The sequence below is a fragment of the Eleutherodactylus coqui genome, chromosome 10 (assembly GCF_035609145.1).
Source record: "Eleutherodactylus coqui strain aEleCoq1 chromosome 10, aEleCoq1.hap1, whole genome shotgun sequence".
Lineage (NCBI taxonomy): Eukaryota > Metazoa > Chordata > Amphibia > Anura > Eleutherodactylidae > Eleutherodactylus > Eleutherodactylus coqui.
The window spans coordinates 13,424,994-13,443,765 of record NC_089846.1 but is presented as its reverse complement, the minus strand read 5'-3'; the positions used below and the strand labels follow the sequence as shown (position 1 = coordinate 13,443,765).

The following is an 18,772-nucleotide window of genomic DNA, read 5'->3' as shown; positions in this document are numbered from 1 at the left end:
AAAGAACGCGAAAATGGAACCCAAAAGCGCCAATGTGAAGACGCCCCAATACTGCTAGACATTGGTGACTACACAAATAAGACAGGCTCCACCCATTGCGCTAGACCGCTCCAGACACGTGTGCGAGATCCCGGATCTTGGATCACATGACCTTCTAGTGGGACGTCATGGGAAGAGGGATGAGGAGGGGGCTGCAGCTTCACGCAATGCACACAGAGCGGGAGATGCATCACTTCAAGACCCCCAGACAGCTGAGCGGTAAAGACATAGAGCCATCCCAGAACAGGGGAGGTCACGCGTTCCTGAGCGTTCTGGGCGGATGTGCCGTTTGAGCGACTGTCACCCTCCTTTCCAAGAAACGTCCCGGGAAGGATATTATATTACCCTCCAGTGTCTGCGAAGATTCTAAGAAACAGGGCATCATGTGATCTCTGCGCTCCAATGTAGGATTATAATGAGCCACTCAGAGTTGGAAATACCCGAGACAGCGCAGAATAACACGGCGTCTAATCTGCCGCAAAACAAAATCCGGTACTAAAAAATGAGCGAAAAGTTAACTGGGGAAGAATACAATCTGGTACAAGATGGCCGCCATATTGCGGTCAGTAGTGAGTGAAGTCATGTGGCGGTGATAACTACATTATGTTGTATGGTGGCAGCGGTACTCACTCGGCGAGCTCCTCCAGGCTGCGGTACACGTCGTCCTCATTCTCGGTCGTATCTTCTGATGGAAATGATCTGGAAGGAAAAGAAACGACAAATTAATGAGACATCTGAACTATCCAGCCAGCAGGAGGTTAAATCTTATCACATTATCAGGTACTGCTCTCTGTTATCAGCTGTCACTTTATATGACATTTTAAAGTACAAGTGAAAGCAGCCCGAGATCACGATTGTCATGGCGACAGAATACAGTGACTGCTATTATCCGGTCGGATGAGGTCACTGCGCTGGGTTCTGCTTACAGGTAACATATGGTCGTCGCATCATGGCGCCGACGACAGGGGAGGGACAAGAAGAGCGGACCAGAGAAATCTGTAATGTAAATGCAGGATGGCGGCCGGAGGATACTCCAAATAACTTTAGATCATAAGCACGGACCCCAATAGTGACCGCAGTATTTCTTCTCGCTCCACTCGCAACTGCGACTGATGGCTCAATCATCCACGGACAACCAGTTGTCATTTTTACGTCTCCGTCGGGTCAAGCAGCTGCGATCAGTCACTGCTTCCAGATCGCGGGTCAGAGCGCGGCCAGTACAAATCCCGTGTTTGCTTTATTATCTCCATAATCCTGGAAGGATTTGCTGCAGGCCCGCACCTGTTTACGGATCTCAGGCGACTTTTACCTTCATGGAGGTGAAGCGATCGGATTACGGAAATTTGTAATTGCAGTCGTGTGTAATTAGAGAAGGTAGGGAAAACCCCGATTATAATACAATCAGTGCAACAAGTCTCCTTACATCTCTATATACCGACTCCCTGCTGAGATTACATACAACAGCCAATGTGAACAAGCAGAGCTGCAGTGTAAAGCACTGGGGACAGAGGAGGCTTGGGCCACTGACAGCAGCAGTAGAATCCGATTCCAATAGACAATGCAGCTAAACAAAAGAGTATAAAGAGCAGGGGGTGTAAAATAATTCACTGACCGCAAACAGAGCGCTTGAAAATTGGCGAGGAACTGAAATCCGACTTTAGAAAGGCGCAGCACTTTCCGCTGAGGAAGCTTCGCCTTTTGTTATCATCGCCCTCTTCCTCAGGACTGATCGCTGGGTTGGCGGGCGCTCAGTGACCAGGTGCGTGCCAGCCACCAGAAGTCGCAGGTTGAGCCGTCAGCTTCTTCTCGCTCGTCACAAGGAAAGATCTTGCTGTTTTGACTCCTAACAATTGCTGCATCAAAACGCATAAAGCGAGTGAAGGATGCAGACGCCGTGTGACAGGGAGGCGAAGCTATAACCTACAGGAGCAGAGATGCAAAGGCTCCATCCAGTCCCCAGAGATCACAGCGCATGTTAGGTTACCTATCCAGGGTCTGATGCCATGTAATAATGGGCTTGTGCCTCGAAGTTTCGGCCACACGGCGCAGTGAGAGCGGCTGGAGATCATCTCCACGTCACAGAATCCCCATCATCTGCGAAGAGCGGCCACAAGCCACATCCGTGTCACAGAATTTTATTATCTTCTGCGAAGTGTGGCCCGGGGTCACCTCAGTGTGGCAGGATCACCATCATCTCCTGCAAGGTGTGGCCCGGGGTCACCTCAGTGTGGCAGGATCCCCATCATCTCCTGCAAGGTGTGGCCCGGGGTCACCTCAGTGTGGCAGGATCCCCATCATCTCCTGCAAGGTGTGGCCCGGGGTCACCTCAGTGTCGCAGGATCCCCATCATCTCCTGCAAGGTGTGGCCCAGGGTCACCTCAGTATCGCAGGATCCCCATCATCTTCTGCAAGGTGTGGCCCGGGGTCACCTCAGTGTGGCAGGATCCCCATCATCTCCTGCAAGGTGTGGCCCGGGGTCACCTCAGTGTCGCAGGATCCCCATCATCTCCTGCAAGGTTGGCCCAGGGTCACCTCAGTATCGCAGGATCCCCATCATCTCCTGCGAGGTGTGGCCCGGGGTCACCTCAGTGTGGCAGGATCCCCATCATCTCCTGCAAGGTTGGCCCAGGGTCACCTCAGTATCGCAGGATCCCCATCATCTCCTGCGAGGTGTGGCCCGGGGTCACCTCAGTGTGGCAGGATCCCCATCATTTCCTGCAAGGTTGGCCCAGGGTCACCTCAGTATCGCAGGATCCCCATCATCTCCTGCGAGGTGTGGCCCGGGGTCACCTCAGTGTCGCAGGATCACCATCATCTCCTGTGAGGTGTGGCCCAGGGTCACCTCAGTGTCGCAGGTTCCCCATCATCTCCTGCGAGGTGTGGCCGTGGGTCACCTCAGTGTCGCAGGATCCCAATTATCTTCCACAAGGTGTGGCCACAGATAATCTCCTGCGAGGTGTGGCAGTTGGTCACCTCAGTGTCACAGGATCCCCATCACCTCCTGCGAGGTGTGGCCGTGGATCACCTCAGTGTCGCAAGATCCCCATCATCTTCTGCGAGGTGTGGGCGGGGGTTACCTCAGTGTTGCAGAATCCCCATCATCTCCTGCGAGGTGTGGCCGTGGGTCACCTCAGTGTCGCAGGATCCCCATTATCTCCTGCGAGGTGTGGCTGTGGGTCACCTCAGTGTCGCAGGATCCCCATCATCTCCTGCGAGGTGTGGCAGTGGGTCGCCTCAGTGTCGCAGGATCCCAATTATCTTCTACGAGGTGTGGCCACAGATCATCTTCTGCGAGGTGTGGCAGTTGGTCACCTCAGTGTCGCAGGATCCCCATCATCTGCTACGAGGTGTGGCTCTGGATCACCTCAGGGTCGCAGGATCTCCATCATCTCCTGCGAGTTGTGGCTGTTGGTCACCTCAGTGTCGAAGGATCCCCATTATCTTCTACAAGGTTCGGCCGTTGGTCTCCTCAGTGTCTCAGGATCACCATCATCTCCTACAAAGTGTTGCCGGGGTCACCTCAGTGTTGCAGGATCCCCATCATCTCCTGTGAGGTGTGGCCGGGGGTCACCTCAGTGTCGCAGGATCTCCATCATCTCCTGTGAAGTCTGGCCCGGGGTCACCTCAGTGTCTTAGGATCCCCATCATCTCCTGCGAGGTGTGGCCGGGGGTCACCTCAGTATCGCAAGATCCTCATCATCTTCCACGAAGTGCGGTCACGGTTCATCTCGGTGTCGCAGGATCCCCATCATCTCCTGCAAAGTATGGCCCAGGGTCGCCTCAGTTTCACAGGATCCCCATCATCTTCTGCGAAGTATGGCCATGGGTCACCTCAGTGTTGCAGGATCCCCATCATCTCCTATGAGGTGTGGTCACAGATCACCTCAGTGTCGCAGGATCCACATCACCTCCTGTGGGGTGTGGCCGCGGGTCACTTTAGTGTGGCAGGACCACAATCACCTCCTGTGGGGTGTGGCCGCGGGTCACTTCAGTGTGGCAGGACCCCAATCACCTCCTGCGAGGTGTGGTCGCGGGTCACCTCACTGTGGCAGGACCCCAATCACCTCCTGCGAGGTGTGGTCACGGGTCACCTCAGTGTGGCAGGACCCAAATTACCTCCTGCGAGGTGTGACCGTGGAGGAAAAACAGTCTCAAACCAATGTTTGATTTATATTCTATCAGCACTCAATCAAATTACTGGATGTGACGAACCACACAAATTATCCTGTGCTTTCTAGTTCATGAATGGAACGCTAGAACAGCAGTGAGGACAGACACTACAATGAATATAAGCCATTCAGGATCTGTGGAAAGTTGGGTGAAATAGCTGAAGTCGGCTACAGAAATATGACCGCCTGAAGAGAAGAGTCTGCGGGCTGGATCCTTCCATAGGTGACCACCAGGGAGCGCCATGTGCAATGAGGGGGGGGGGGGGGGCTCGGGTCAGTAGAGACAATATAGTCAACAGTTCCCATACTGGGTATTTAGGTCACTTCACAGCAAAGCACAAAAATCACATGATCTGTGAAAATCGCAGGTGCGACCAGAAGTGCAACACGGGGTGACAGGCAGAGTAACAGAGGATGAGGTGTCAGGACAATGTGTAAAAACATACATTCCAGGCGCAGGCAGAATGCAAAAATGATAAAGATACAATGGGGATAAAATGAGATGTGAGCAGACAGGAAGACACAAAGCTGCGCCATTCTCATCACCGCAGGCAGGGCTTAGTGGCAGACATCCAGCTTTCCCAGAGTCCTGACTGCAATCCAACCACAGAGGAAAGTACCGCTCAGGACTGCAGGAAAACTGCACTAATGGCAGCTGGATGAGGTCCCCATTTATGACTAAAGCCGGCATTGTCTGATATCTTAACACGTAAAGAATACCTGCACTATCACGCTAGAGCGCCATCCGCTGTTTTCAGCTCCTCCCAACAGCTGAAGATGGCCACATATAGCGCTATATAAGGCCTACATCGGGACGTCTTCAGCTGCTGGAAGGACCAGAACATGGCCGGCAGAGAATGAGCATGAAAGTGGCGTCCTCCTCCATGAGGTGGCTCACCGATCCCAGCTCAGGAACCTCCGACAGTCACTGCTGGCTGTAGAGGCGCAGTGGGCGGGGCAGCGGTCACACGCAAAACAAGAATATAATTACCGGATGCCTTTATTCTGGGAGATGACATGATGCGAGATCTTGGAGAGCGCCGAGATGACCTGCAAGAAACAGAGAAGATTATCACCTTCCATCCAGCCCTTCTCCCACTCGGGCCCCTAACAACAGGGGGTCCAATGACCCGAGCACCCCTCAAATAACAGCCACTGGTCATAAAGGGCCGCTGCAGTCCTATGTAAATAAAGCTTCAGCACTATATAATGCACACTTCTGATTTCAAGATCTCTGCTTGCTGTCAGGGACTGGAAATTCATCCCACAGGCCCAGACCTCTGAATGGCAAACAAAGGTACAGGAGGGGGGCAATGTGGAGCTGCAAAGGTGTCAGGAAAAGCGAGGTGAAAGCTCCTGCTGGCGGCCATATTGCTCATCACCCAGCTGTATCGCATACACAGACGTCACTAAGATACAACCGGAGAGGAGGAGGACATTATGATTTGGGGTGTAAGGAATCTCGTTCACCAGTAACCAGCAGTTCTGTTCCTAAGTGGCGGAGAGAAGGGTCTCATGGCGGCGGTGGCCGATCACGTCTTGTATGAGGGACGTTGTCGTGGATTTGAAGAGAAAAGTAGAAAATAATTACATCCGATCAACAAGACAAATTTGGGTGAAGCGTCGGCAAACGCCCCACGGCCAGCCGTAAACATAACGCCCAGCGGTCAGCCGTAAACATAACGCCCAGCGGTCAGCCGTAAACATAACGCCCCACGGTCAGCCGTAAACATAACGCCCAGCGGTCAGCCGTAAACATAACGCCCCACGGTCAGCCGTAAACATAACGCCCCACGGTCAGCCGTAAACATAACGCCCCACGGTCAGCCGTAAACATAACGCCCCGCGGTCAGCCGTAAACATAACGCCCCGCGGTCAGCCGTAAACATAACACCCCACGGTCAGCCGTAAACATAACGCCCAGCGGTCAGCCGTAAACATAACACCCCACGGTCAGCCGTAAACATAACGCCCAGCGGTCAGCCGTAAACATAACGCCCCACGGTCAGCCATAAACATAACGCCCCACGGTCAGCCGTAAACATAACGCCCCACGGTCAGCCGTAAACATAACGCCCCACGGTCAGCCGTAAACATAACACCCCACGGTCAGCCGCAAACATAACACCCCACGGTCAGCCGCAAACATAACACCCCACGGTCAGCCGCAAACATAACACCCCACGGTCAGCCGTAAACATAACACCCCACGGTCAGCCGCAAACATAACACCCCACGGTCAGCCGCAAACATAACACCCCACGGCCGCCATTCATCAGCCATTACATTAAAACCAGTGAGGAAAACAACCCTGATTATCGGGCGACAATGGCGTCTGACTGGGTGCTATTTATGAGGCGGGACGGTTGCTGTAAATTCAATACCGCAGGACACCTCAGGGGTCTTGTGGGGTCTGAGCCATTACGGGTCACACAATATCAGGAGGTGGTACTGTTGTTATGGCTGATGCGTTTACATCTCTAAGTCAGCCATGTTTACTGAGTAGGGACAGTAAACCTTCGATGAATTTCTTGGTCGCTGTTACTGCCATCATTATGGGCCATTCACACTGTTTTGGTGCGTCGAGAAAAAAAAAACAAAAAACTTTTTCACGACATGCATGTGTGTGTGTAGGAGTTTTTTGGGTTTTTTTTCAAGTGAAAAACACAGAAAGGACCAATTGATGTATTTTTTTTTTTGCTTCTTTGCTTCCTGTGTAAAAACGCAGTTAATAGATCTGTAATACACCGGCCATTATATACTCTTGGTTTGCTGCGCTCTTTGGGTATGTTCTGACAGGGAATTTACTTGGACCTATATCTACAGCTGCCAGAGGGGGAAGAAAACTGAGCGGGTGACTTACCGGGTGCCATATGTACTGGGAGATTATTATATATATTTATTTATTTATTAAATGCTCCCATAGACTTGAATTCGTGTTTTTGGTCCATAAAACAGATCAAAATAAAAAAACAATAAAAATCAACGGTGTTCGATGCCGTCCGTAACAAATATCGAGCTAACACAGATGAAAAATGAGCCCTTCTGGTTTGTTATTGGTGAATCGACATGTGGTCGGCGGGGCAGCCATAGAGTGAAGACCAGGGGCCACACAGTTACGGGATGGGCCACGGAAACGTAGCCTGGCCACACACTTTTATGAAAGCTGTGTAAAAGAAAATCTGTCTTCGTTGCCCATAGCAACCAATCACAGCGCAGCTTTCATTTTACCTCAGCAATATAAGAAATGAAAGCTGCGCTGTGATTGGTTGCTAGGGGTAACAGAGACAGATTTCCCTTCAGACAACTTTCATAAGAGTAGGGTTGCCACCCACGCGGTAAATCACCGGCTCAGATGGTCATTACCTTCGAAGGCCGGTGGCGGTATTTACTTTTTAATGGCCATAATAATTAAAAAATAAATTGCTCCCTGTGAGTCCGGTCCGGCAGAAACTGTGGCTGCAAGTAGTTAACTCACTGAAGCTCCAGTCCAGCCGTCACGGAGACCCCGCTCCGTTCCCCGGCGTCTCCATTCCTGAACTTACAGCCCATACAGGAACGCACTACTGGGGCCACTAAGGCATCCTATTACCCCTGATAGAGAACTATAACTACTGGGGCCACTGAGGGGGCGATATTATTACAGGGGCTACTGTCAGGGAACATTATAGGTTATGATAAGCCACGCCCCTTGACCACACCCCTTTTACAATGGCTGGCGCTTTTTTTGCAACATTGTTGGCATCCCTAAAAGAAAGGGTGGTGACAGACTACTTTTTTCTGTGGCCCACCTTGTAGAAGACAACATCGAAGTAGAAACAACAAAGAAATTTCTCTAAGGGGCAGATGTCGGGGACCTCCATGTGCTGCGGAGTAAGATGGAGTGGGGCAGTTCATGTAACCACCAATAACTGTACGTTATTATACGGTTCTACCATCCAGCGCTGGCACCGGGCTCGGTTTTGGAGAAGTCTGGTTTAAGGCTCTAAAATTCCCCAGCAGAAGGGACTGAGATCCGTCATCATTATGGGAACCACCATAAGACACCACATGCCACGGGATGCCAGGGAGGGGGAAGGCAATATACCATCACCACCATTTCTACATGGCCCGTTTGCCTTCTGCCAGCTGATTGTATGATAATACGGATTGGTACAGAAGCTTACTCCATCTATAAGATCTCGGGAGCAGGGACCCTGATGAGGGGGGCTGCATAGCGCCACCCCGCCTGATGAGGGGGGCTGCATAGCGCAGCGCCGCCCCGCCTGATGGGGGCTGCGCAGCGCCGCCCCGCCTGATGGGGGCTGCGCAGCGCCGCCCCGCCTGATGAGGGGGGCTGCGCAGCGCCGCCCCGCCTGATGAGGGGGGCTGCGCAGCGCCGCCCCGCCTGATGAGGGGGGCTGCGCAGCGCCGCCCCGCCTGATGAGGGGGGCTGCGCAGCGCCGCCCCGCCTGATGAGGGGGGCTGCGTAGCGCCGCCCCGCCTGATGAGGGGGGCTGCGTAGCGCCGCCCCGCCTGATGAGGGGGGCTGCGTAGCGCCGCCCCGCCTGATGAGGGGGGCTGCGTAGCGCCGCCCCGCCTGATGAGGGGGGCTGCGTAGCGCCGCCCCGCCTGATGAGGGGGGCTGCGTAGCGCCGCCCCGCCTGATGAGGGGGGCTGCGTAGCGCCGCCCCGCCTGATGAGGGGGGCTGCATAGCGCCGCCCCGCCTGATGAGGGGGGCTGCATAGCGCCGCCCCGCCTGATGAGGGGGGCTGCATAGCGCCGCCCCGCCTGATGAGGGGGGCTGCATAGCGCCGCCCCGCCTGATGAGGGGGGCTGCATAGCGCCGCCCCGCCTGATGAGGGGGGCTGCATAGCGCCGCCCCACCTGATGAGGGGGGCTGCATAGCGCCGCCCCACCTGATGAGGGGGGCTGCATAGCGCCGCCCCACCTGATGAGGGGGGCTGCATAGCACCGCCCCACCTGATGTGGGGGGCTGCATACCGCCGCTCCGCCTGATGAGGGGGGCTGCATAGCGCCGCCCCGCCTGATGAGGGGGGCTGCATAGCGCCGCCCTGGCTCAGAATTGTGCCGTCCAATATCTGTAGCGCCACCTTGGCACACTGGACATGTTACTATCCTCCCCCTGCTGGCAGTTATAGGGGCGCCGTCTTGCATTACTCATGGACGCCCTGTAACAAGAATCTTGTGTGCCTGAGGAATATTAATCTCCAGAAGCAGAAAGCTAGTAATTAGGAACAGACTCGTTATTAACCCCTTTCTGCGTCTCCCCAGAGACAGAAAAGATAATAACTGATATGGGGCACTAATGATACATGAATGCGGAGTCATCACGCCTTCTCCCTTCCCCTCCCCCGTTATGTTATAGGCTCCTCCCACACTTCACTGCTGAGTTCACATTAAACAATAGATAAGTGAAGATTTGACCACATCGCAATTCACATTCTACAGCTTCAGAGCAGAAATCTTTCAACACCCCCTGCATGTTCAGTGACTGCACTGAGCTTGCTCTGGTGAAAAGCATTCTGGGAATTGTCATCTTTATAGCTGGCTCTGTACAGTCATTTGATATAGCAAAAATTAATTGCTCTCTGTATTGTAGGAGCTCAAGTAAGATGTTAGGGGATCTCTGTTCACAAGATTGCTGTTTTCAATAAAAAGCAGCAGAATAGTGAGTGCAGCTCCGGAGTAAAATACAGGATGTGACTACGGCTCAGTACAGGACGAGTAGTGCAATGTAAACTGGGACTCCACCAGCAGAATAGTGAGTGCAGCTCTGGAGTATCATACAGGATGTAACTCAGGAGCAGTACAGGATAAGTAATGTACGTACACAGTGACTCCACCAGCAGAATAGTGAGTGCAGCTCTAAGGTATAATGCAATGTAACTCAGGATCAGTACAGGATAAGTAATGTATGTACACAGTGACTGCGCCAGCAGAATAGTGAGTGCAGCTCTGGAGTATAATACAGGATATAACTCAGGATGAGTACAGGATAAGTAATGTATGTACACAGTGACTCCAGCAGCAGAATAGTGAGTGCAGCTCTGAAGTATAATACAGGATGTAACTCAGGAGCAGTACAGGATAAGTAATGTATGTACACAGTGACTCCACCAGCAGAATAGTGAGTGCAGCTCTGGAGTATAATACAGGATATAATACAGGATCAGTACAGGATAAGTAATGTATGTACACAGTGACTCCACCAGCAGAATAGTGAGTGCAGCTCTAGAGTATAATACAGGATATAATACAGGATCAGTACAGGATAAGTAATGTATGTACACAGTGACTCCACCAGCAGAATAGTGAGTGCAGCTCTGGAGTACAATACAGGATGTAACGCAGGATCAGTACAAGATAAGTAATGTATGTACACAGTGACTCCACCAGCAGAATAGTGAGTGCAGCTCTGGAGTGTTTTCCCTTTGTGTACCCAGGCTTATGTTGGGCCCGGTCCCTCTTCCTTTGCTTCCCAGCATGACGGCAGCAGTAATAATCAGCTTTTATACATAATTGCCGGATTAGCAGATTACCATAGTTGCTGCTGTATTGTGACTGTACATAAGCCAGCTCCGGCTCCACACGCCAGCCTAAGGACAATACATGCAGCATGATACATCCTCAAGACTGAAGGTTAGCTGTTCTCCTCTTATTACCATAATGATTATCATCCCCCCCCCCCCCCCCCCTCATCTGATGAAGTCATCAGTCAGGATCTCGGCACAATGAGCATTAATAGAACAGAGGAGACGACTTCAAAGGCCGCGGCGCGGCTGGACGCCTCAGAAGAGGGACACGTGGAGGGCGGTTGACCCCGGTACTGAAGAGGACATACATTATACATGAGGACGCAGCACGCGGGAAGGAAGATACCACATGGGGGTCATTCACAATGAGATTTTTTTTATATTAGTTTTTCACTAAAAACAGCATTGAAGCAGATAAAGATGTATTAAATGTCAAGTGCACCAATAAGATGAGGAGCCTGGATGCAGATCGGCGGGACATATATGGGGGGGTCAGAGGTGAAGCCTGACTGCAGTCAGTGTATAATGGCCATATAATGATGTGTGATGTCATCGGCTGTCAATTATCTGCAGCCATTGTAATGGAGGCCACAAGGGATTGCACTCCTCCAGAGCAGCGCTCCATTACCTTGTATGAAAATCCTCGCGAACTCTCTGATGTGATTCAACACGCAGATTTTGTCCACTTACAAAGTTTAATTCGCCTGTGGATCCGCGCCAAAATATGCAGTGGCTTATTAGCGGCATTTTCCCGCTGCGGTCCTTAGACACGGAATTCGTGCAAAAAAAAATAAATTATGGCCTCGCCACAGATTTCAGCCACGGTTTTTAGCGGTGGAATCCATGCTGTCCGTCCTGCTTCCGGGGTTAGCGAAATTGGGTTCTACATTCTCTCCCATCGCAGTATTGTTATGTAACTCGGTCAATCATTCAGGAGCCTGGGAAAGTTGGGTAGTTAGCTGTGTAATTCCAATCCTAACTCTGAATATAATGGCACTGACGGAGTTAAGCGTGGGCTGCGAGGCGGCTCTACGCGGACGAGCGGATGAGATGGATTTGGCAGCTGGCAGCGAGGATGCGTCCAATATGGATATTGATTCTTGGCAGAAAGCTGGGAGGGTCACAATAACACAACGACCTCCCGGACAAAGATGGAAAAAAGAAGGAGCGCGCCCTGGACAGTAATGTAGTAGAGAGCGGGCGGCCAGGCAGGAGTGTAGAGCAGATGCCATCACCGTGCCAGGACAGATGGCGCCAAGTCTCAGCCAAAGCACTAGGACAATGCATCGAGCACTAAGACGGTGCTTCCTGTTCAGTACAGCAGCTTGTCTGTGGGGGCGCTAATACTAATATAACGTATAATAGACTGGGGCGTGTATACTTTATACACATAGGTAACGTAGGGTCACCTGCTGAATCACCAGAGTGAAGGTCACCCCATCAAGGTTACCACATGTCGGGTTCCTCCAGCGCAGTGCGAAGACCTCGGGGACGTTCCCCGCGGCACAGAGCGTTTCAGCAGCGCGGTCACATGCGGTCTGCGAGGGTTTCGTGCAGGAATCTTTCTGCTCTGGTGGAGTCTGCGCCGTCGTCATAAATAAGTCATTAAAATTATCACAGCGTCTCATATCGCTGTCGTCGTCTCCTCCCTCCTCTGGTCATCGCTTCCCAACACCCATGAAATATTAATCTCCACATCTCTGCCGGCGCCACGTGCGGTCAGCGAGCTGAATGGCGCTCCCTAGTTGCTCATCAGGATTTAGTTACTAGGCAGATCTGCCATTCAGGGCTCTAGGAAAGTTGTGGGGCAACCACTGTGCAAACAGTAATGGCGGTCATATGGACAACCCAGAGCATGTGGGAGCGGTAATGGTGGGCATGTTGTTAGAGCCTGCTTTACTGTACAGATAGAACTAAGAGACCTTAAGGGCACACGGTGGATGTAACATGTGGATTTTGGGGGTACAAAGGGGGCTCTATACTATGTGACGCAGTATCAGAACCAGGCAGTGTAAGTGCCTCAACCGCTGGACCCGGACTGGATTCATGCAAGCTTCATGACAATTTCTTGAACCTCCAATTTATACTCCTTTTCACGGTTTCCGTCTTTATTTATTATCTATGTCCCCTTTGTACAGCTGCAATCTGTGCTACTGCTAGCAGAAATGTTCCAAGTCCATCTCCTTCCACCTTTGGCAGCTGTAAATATCACCCCCTAATAAATTCCTAATAAGTCAGTGTCCTCCCCCCTCTGGCAGCCATATAGTCCCTACTCATTTTCAAGTAAGTCTCCTTCCTCCTGTGGCAAGTGTAGATACAGACCCCAGTAATTTCATAGTCAGCCTCCTTCCCTCTCTCCTAGCTGTAAATATAGCACCTGGTAAGTTACTCACTCAGTTTTCATCCCCCTCTGGCAGCTGTAGAAATAGGTCCAAGTAAATTCCCAGTCAGAATATATCCAAGGAACGCAGCAAACCAAGAGCACCCCAAATCTTTCAGTCAGTATTCATACGCTGCGGAATATGCTTCACAGGAAAAAATAAAAAATAAATTAAATGTCAGTTGAGAAGTGATCGCCATCTGTGATTCTTGGAGCCGCGATCACTTCTCAAATGACATTCCACTTTTTTGGTTTCCAGTGAAGCACATTATATAACGTATGAATAAAAGTTCCCAGTCAACCTCCTTCCCCCTCCAGTAGCTGTAGAAGTTATCCCCAGTCAGTCTTCTTCTCCTTCTGGTAGCTGTATATATAATTCCCAGTTAGCCTCATTCCTCCTCTGGTAGCTGTATATATAATTCCCAGTTCGCTTAATTCCTTCTCTGGTAACTGTTGATATAATCAATAATTTCACAGTCAGCCTCCACCCCCCTCTGGCAGCGGAAGTTCTAGTTCCCAGCAATTTTCTAGTCATTCTACTTCCCCCTCTGACAGCTATAATTTACACCCCTGCAGATAGATAATTGTACGATAGAGCCTGGCACAATAAAGATAAATAGTGCTCGCCTGCAAGTCCTTCTTCCACTATACTGCCATATACCGCACAGGGCGCTCTTCATGACAGGCAGAAAGCCATTTCTACTGGCTGCCCTGCAGAGAACAGAGGGGCACAGTGCAGAGACCTGGCTGTAGGAAGGGTGACTGAGCATGTGTCCCTCACCACTTGGCACAGACGATGTGCACACTACTACTCGCTGTGAACACCAGGGGGCGTCGTACTCTGGAAGTAAATGTCAGGACTTTGCACTGGATGCAGAAGGTACATGGGGAATACTATTATGATCTGTATACTGAATAGGAGATCTATAAAAGGGGAGATCCACCCACGACGGCCGACATTTACATCAAGAAGGTCTGTCAGAGCTGACCGACGGGGGGCAATGGCAACTGGAGAAGGAGATCCGGCTTGTGACTACTTATGAAGGGGAGGAGCTTCATCAGGGTCATCCATATCTAGTAGCTACGGTTTTGCTCCATTACGAAACATCTATGATGAGTGACTGCAGCTGCACTGTATTGTCTATGGAGTCTGAGATCCACCTGTCTCTTCACCATGCTTTACACTGCAGCTCTGCTCATTCCTATTTGCTGCTTTGATCATACATCAGTTCTCGCTCTGCTAATTTATGTTACATTACAGACCACAAATGGAACACGGAGCGCATACATGACACGGGAGATAAGCTAGGACTTGTAGTTCCACAGCAGTCGCGCTGTACTAAAACCGTGAAATGCTACACCTCTCTCAATCATTATCTATGTACATAGTGTCTCATTATGAAATGGGTTGTTAACGAGGTATACGAGCAGTAGCGCCCCCCGTCATTTCCTCTACAAAGCGACTAATTACAGAAATTCTCAGGAATTTCAATGGGCAAACAACAATGGCGCGATTACAGGGGCAGCAGCAGGACGGTCGTGGAAGGAACGCGAGATGATAGCTGTAGGGGGTACGTTATAAAGTGTCCTGTACCCCAAACAATTGCACTCGCCATACTGCTATACGGTAACTAGAAGAGCGCCTCGACGGGGCAGAGCCACTTAACCCATTCTCTCCCTGGGCACAAGGAGAAGCGATGAGCGACAAGCAGGTACGAGGATCCTGACAGCCGCAGAGTATAAAGTATCGTCATAAGTCACTGCAACGCCCGCCATACTGCGCAGGAAATAAGAACACAAGTCACGTATGTAAATGCCACAGCAGAACACGCATGAGCGGAGGAGCCGGGACAACAGTAAACAGCCAAGCGGCCTGTATACCCCCTCCGCCCCGTATGGGAACCTCCAGCCGTTCAGTTAATGGTCCGTCACTGACTGCCAGATGCTGCACAGATTCCCCGCGGCCCGAGATGCAGCATGCCGGAGGATTAGAATAATATTCGGGAACGCCCTCTGCGCCGTCTGATGGAACCTCCGGTTCGGCGACTTTCACATTGCGTTTGCCGTATGTGTAAGGAGCACTTCCGCGCAGTTCAGATGCATCCATAGGCCGCCATTCCCCCTGCGGCAGGCCGGTTCACAGCAGCAGATACATTTTTCTTGCTGTAAGAAAGAACGCAATACGGCACTGCGCCAGACAGAGGCATCCGGTAAAAGGTAGTCTATAGTAATATATATCATGCTGGCATTAGGCACTACTGTGCTGTATGTCTATATAGCGGTATCTGTTAGAGATCGCCCAGAACAGCGGTTTTGCTTTCTGTTCCGCTTCTCCATCAGAGGATCAGGAAAAAAAAAAGGGAAAACCGGTTCCGTTTTAGTTCCTTTTTGATGTCAATGGGATTCCCTGAGCTTCAGTTATGTTCAAAACACACAAAAAAAAACCGGTAAAAATAAAACTATCCTATTTACTTGGATCATTTAAAACCATGAAGCAAGATGCTGCAGCGACGACCCTCGGGCCGCATTCACACGGGCTATTTGCGCATCATATTAAACCCGTAACACAGAAAGTAGAAACGCCGCTGATTTGGATCGGGGTACGCAGACGCGGATGAGAAGACGCGCAGCACGTCCGTATTACAGACTGCAACAGTCAGTGGGATTGTGGAGGCACACGCGTGTTCACAGCCTGGTTACACATGAAACAAATGGAGCCTTCTGCATTTTATCTGCGTGTGAAGAATACGCAGTTTTGTTACGTGTAAGTGCCAGGTATTTCACGGACCGAAACTGAAACGCCCGTGTGAGCGAGTCCTCAGAGGAACAGATCCGGAAATCTGTCTGACAAACCACGTAACGCAGCATGAAGAGAGCCTCAATCTCAAAAAGGATGTGCGATGCGCAAGACTGGGCACCGGCGGACGCACATGGCCGCCATTACTGACATTACTCTGCAGTATTGTCTCACAGGAAATGTCTGTAAGGTACAGATCAGGGGAGGGCGCCAAGAACTGCCGTAGCAGCGCTCAGGGGAATAAAGCACTGTATTCACCTACAGTCAGCCTCTTTCCAGCCGGAAATGGTAGCCCCAGTAGTAATAGTGACCCCCTCCCCCCACCCATGGCGGCCCCAGTGGTAATAGTGACCTCCACAACTCACCCAATGGGGGCATCTGTGGCAATAGTGAACCTCCCCCCCATAGCAGCCCCAGTAGCGATCGTGAACCTCCCCCCCCCCCCATAGCAGCTCCAGTAGTGATCGTGAACCTGCCCCCCATGGCAGCCCCAGTAGGGATCGTGAACCTCCCCCCATGGCAGCCCCAGTAGGGATCGTGAACCTCCCCCCCATGGCAGCCCCTGTAGGGATCGTGAACCTCCCCCCCATGGCAGCCCCTGTAGGGATCGTGAACCTCCCCCCCATGGCAGCCCCTGTAGGGATCGTGAACCTCCCCCCCATGGCAGCCCCTGTAGGGATCGTGAACCTCCCCCCCATGGCAGCCCCTGTAGGGATCGTGAACCTCCCCCCCCATGGCAGCCCCTGTAGGGATCATGAACTGCCCCCCCACATAGCAGCCCCAGTAGGGATCGTGAACCTCCCCACCATAGCAGCCCCAGTAGGGATGGTGAACCTCCCCACCATAGCAGCCCCAGTAGGGATCGTGAACCTCCCCCCCATTGCAGCCCCAGTAGGGATCGTGAACCTCCCCCCCATTGCAGCCCCAGTAGGGATCGTGAACCCCCCCCATAGCAGCCCCAGTAGGGATCGTGAACCTCCCTCCCATAGCAGCCCCAGTAGGGATCGTGAACCTTGCCCCCAAAGCAGCCCCAGAAGGGATCGTGAACCTCGCCCCCATATAAGCCCCAGTAGTGATCGTGAACCTCGCCCCCATATCAGCCCCAGTAGGGATCGTGAACCTCACCCCCATATCAGCCCCAGTAGGGATCGTGAACCTCCCCCCCCATGGCAGCCCCAGTAGGGATCGTGAACCTCCCCCCATGGCAGCCCCAGTAGGGATCGTGAACCCCCCATAACAGCCCCAGTAGGGATCGTGAACCTCCCCCCTCATAACAGCCCCAGTAGGGATCGTGAACCTCCCCCCATAGCAGCCCCAGTAGAGATCGTGAATCTCCCCCCAAAGCAGCCCCAGTAGGGATCGTGAACCTCCCCCCCATAGCAGCCCCAGTAGGGATCGTGAACCTCCTCACCATAGTAGCCCCAGTAGGGATTGTGAACCTCCCCACCATAGCAGCCCCAGTAGGGATCGTGAACCTCCCCCCCAATAGCAGCCCCAGTAGGGATCGTGAACCTCCCGCCCCCATTGCAGCCCCAGTATGGATCGTGAACCTCCCCCCCCCATAGCAGCCCCAGTAGGGATCGTGAACCTCCCCCCCATAGCAGCCCTAGTAGGGATCGTGAACCTCGCCCCCATATCAGCCCGAGTAGTGACCGTGAACCTCACCCCCATATCAGCCCCAGTAGGGATCGTGAACCTCCCCCCCATGGCAGCCCCAGTAGGGATCGTGAACCTCCCCCCCCCATAGCAGCCTCAGTAGGGATCGTGAACCTCCCCCCCATAGCAGCCCCAGTAGGGATCGTGAACCTCCCCCCCCCATAGCAGCCCCAGTAGGGATCGTGAACCCCCCCCCCCATAGCAGCCCCAGTAGGGATCGTGAACCTCCCCCCATAGCAGCCCCAGTAGGGATCGTGAACCTCCCCCCCCATAGCAGCCCTAGTAGGAATCGTGAACCTCGCCCCCATATCAGCCCCAGTAGTGATCGTGAACCTCCCCCCCATATCAGCCCCAGTAGGGATCGTGAACCTCCCCCCCATATCAGCCCCAGTAGGGATCGTGAACCTCCCCCCCATGGCAGCCCCAGTAGGGATCGTGAACCTCCCCCCCATGGCAGCCCCAGTAGGGATCGCGAACCTCCCCCCCCATAGCAGCCTCAGTAGGGATCGTGAACCTCCCCCCCATAGCAGCCCCAGTAGGGATCGTGAACCTCCCCCTATTGCAGCCCCAGTAGGGATCGTGAACCTCCCCCCCATTGCAGCCCCAGTAGGGATCGTGAACCTCCCCCCATAGCAGCCCCAGTAGGGATCGTGAACCTCCCCCCATAGCAGCCCGAGTAGTGATCGTGAACCTCCCCTCAATAGCAGCCCCAGTAGTGATCGTGAACCTCCCCCCTATAGCAGCCCCAGTAGTGATAGTGAACCTCCCCCCCATAGCAGCCCCAGTAGTGATAGTGAACCTCCCCCCATAGCAGCCCCAGTAGTGATAGTGAACCTCCCCGCCATAGCAGCCCCAGTAGGGATCGTGAACCTCCCCCCATGGCAGCCCCAGTAGGGATCGTGAACCCCCCTCATAACAGCCCCAGTAGGGATCGTGAACCTCCCCCCCCCATAACAGCCCCAGTAGGGATCGTGAACCTCCCCCCATAGCAGCCCCAGTAGAGATCGTGAATCTCCCCCCATAGCAGCCCCAGTAGGGATCGTGAACCTCCCCCCTCCCATAGCAGCCCCAGTAGGGATCGTGAACCTCCCCACCATAGTAGCCCCAGTAGGGATTGTGAACCTCCCCACCATAGCAGCCCCAGTAGGGATCGTGAACCTCCCCCCCAATAGCAGCCCCAGTAGGGATCGTGAA

At 52.8% G+C, this 18,772-nt stretch overlaps 1 protein-coding gene across 3 annotated transcripts in view; it reads right to left on the bottom strand.

Moving 5' to 3' along the window:
* VAV2 (vav guanine nucleotide exchange factor 2) overlaps positions 1–18,772 on the bottom strand; it is an 85,819-nt gene that overhangs the window by 22,075 nt on the left and 44,972 nt on the right. For all 3 annotated transcript variants that reach the window (XM_066580260.1, XM_066580257.1, XM_066580258.1), the window contains exons 3-4: positions 5,200–5,258; positions 670–738 (exon numbers count right to left, since the gene is read on the bottom strand). In XM_066580260.1, the coding sequence (XP_066436357.1) occupies positions 670–738; positions 5,200–5,258 (128 nt within the window). The remainder of the gene's footprint in view (positions 1–669; positions 739–5,199; positions 5,259–18,772) is intronic.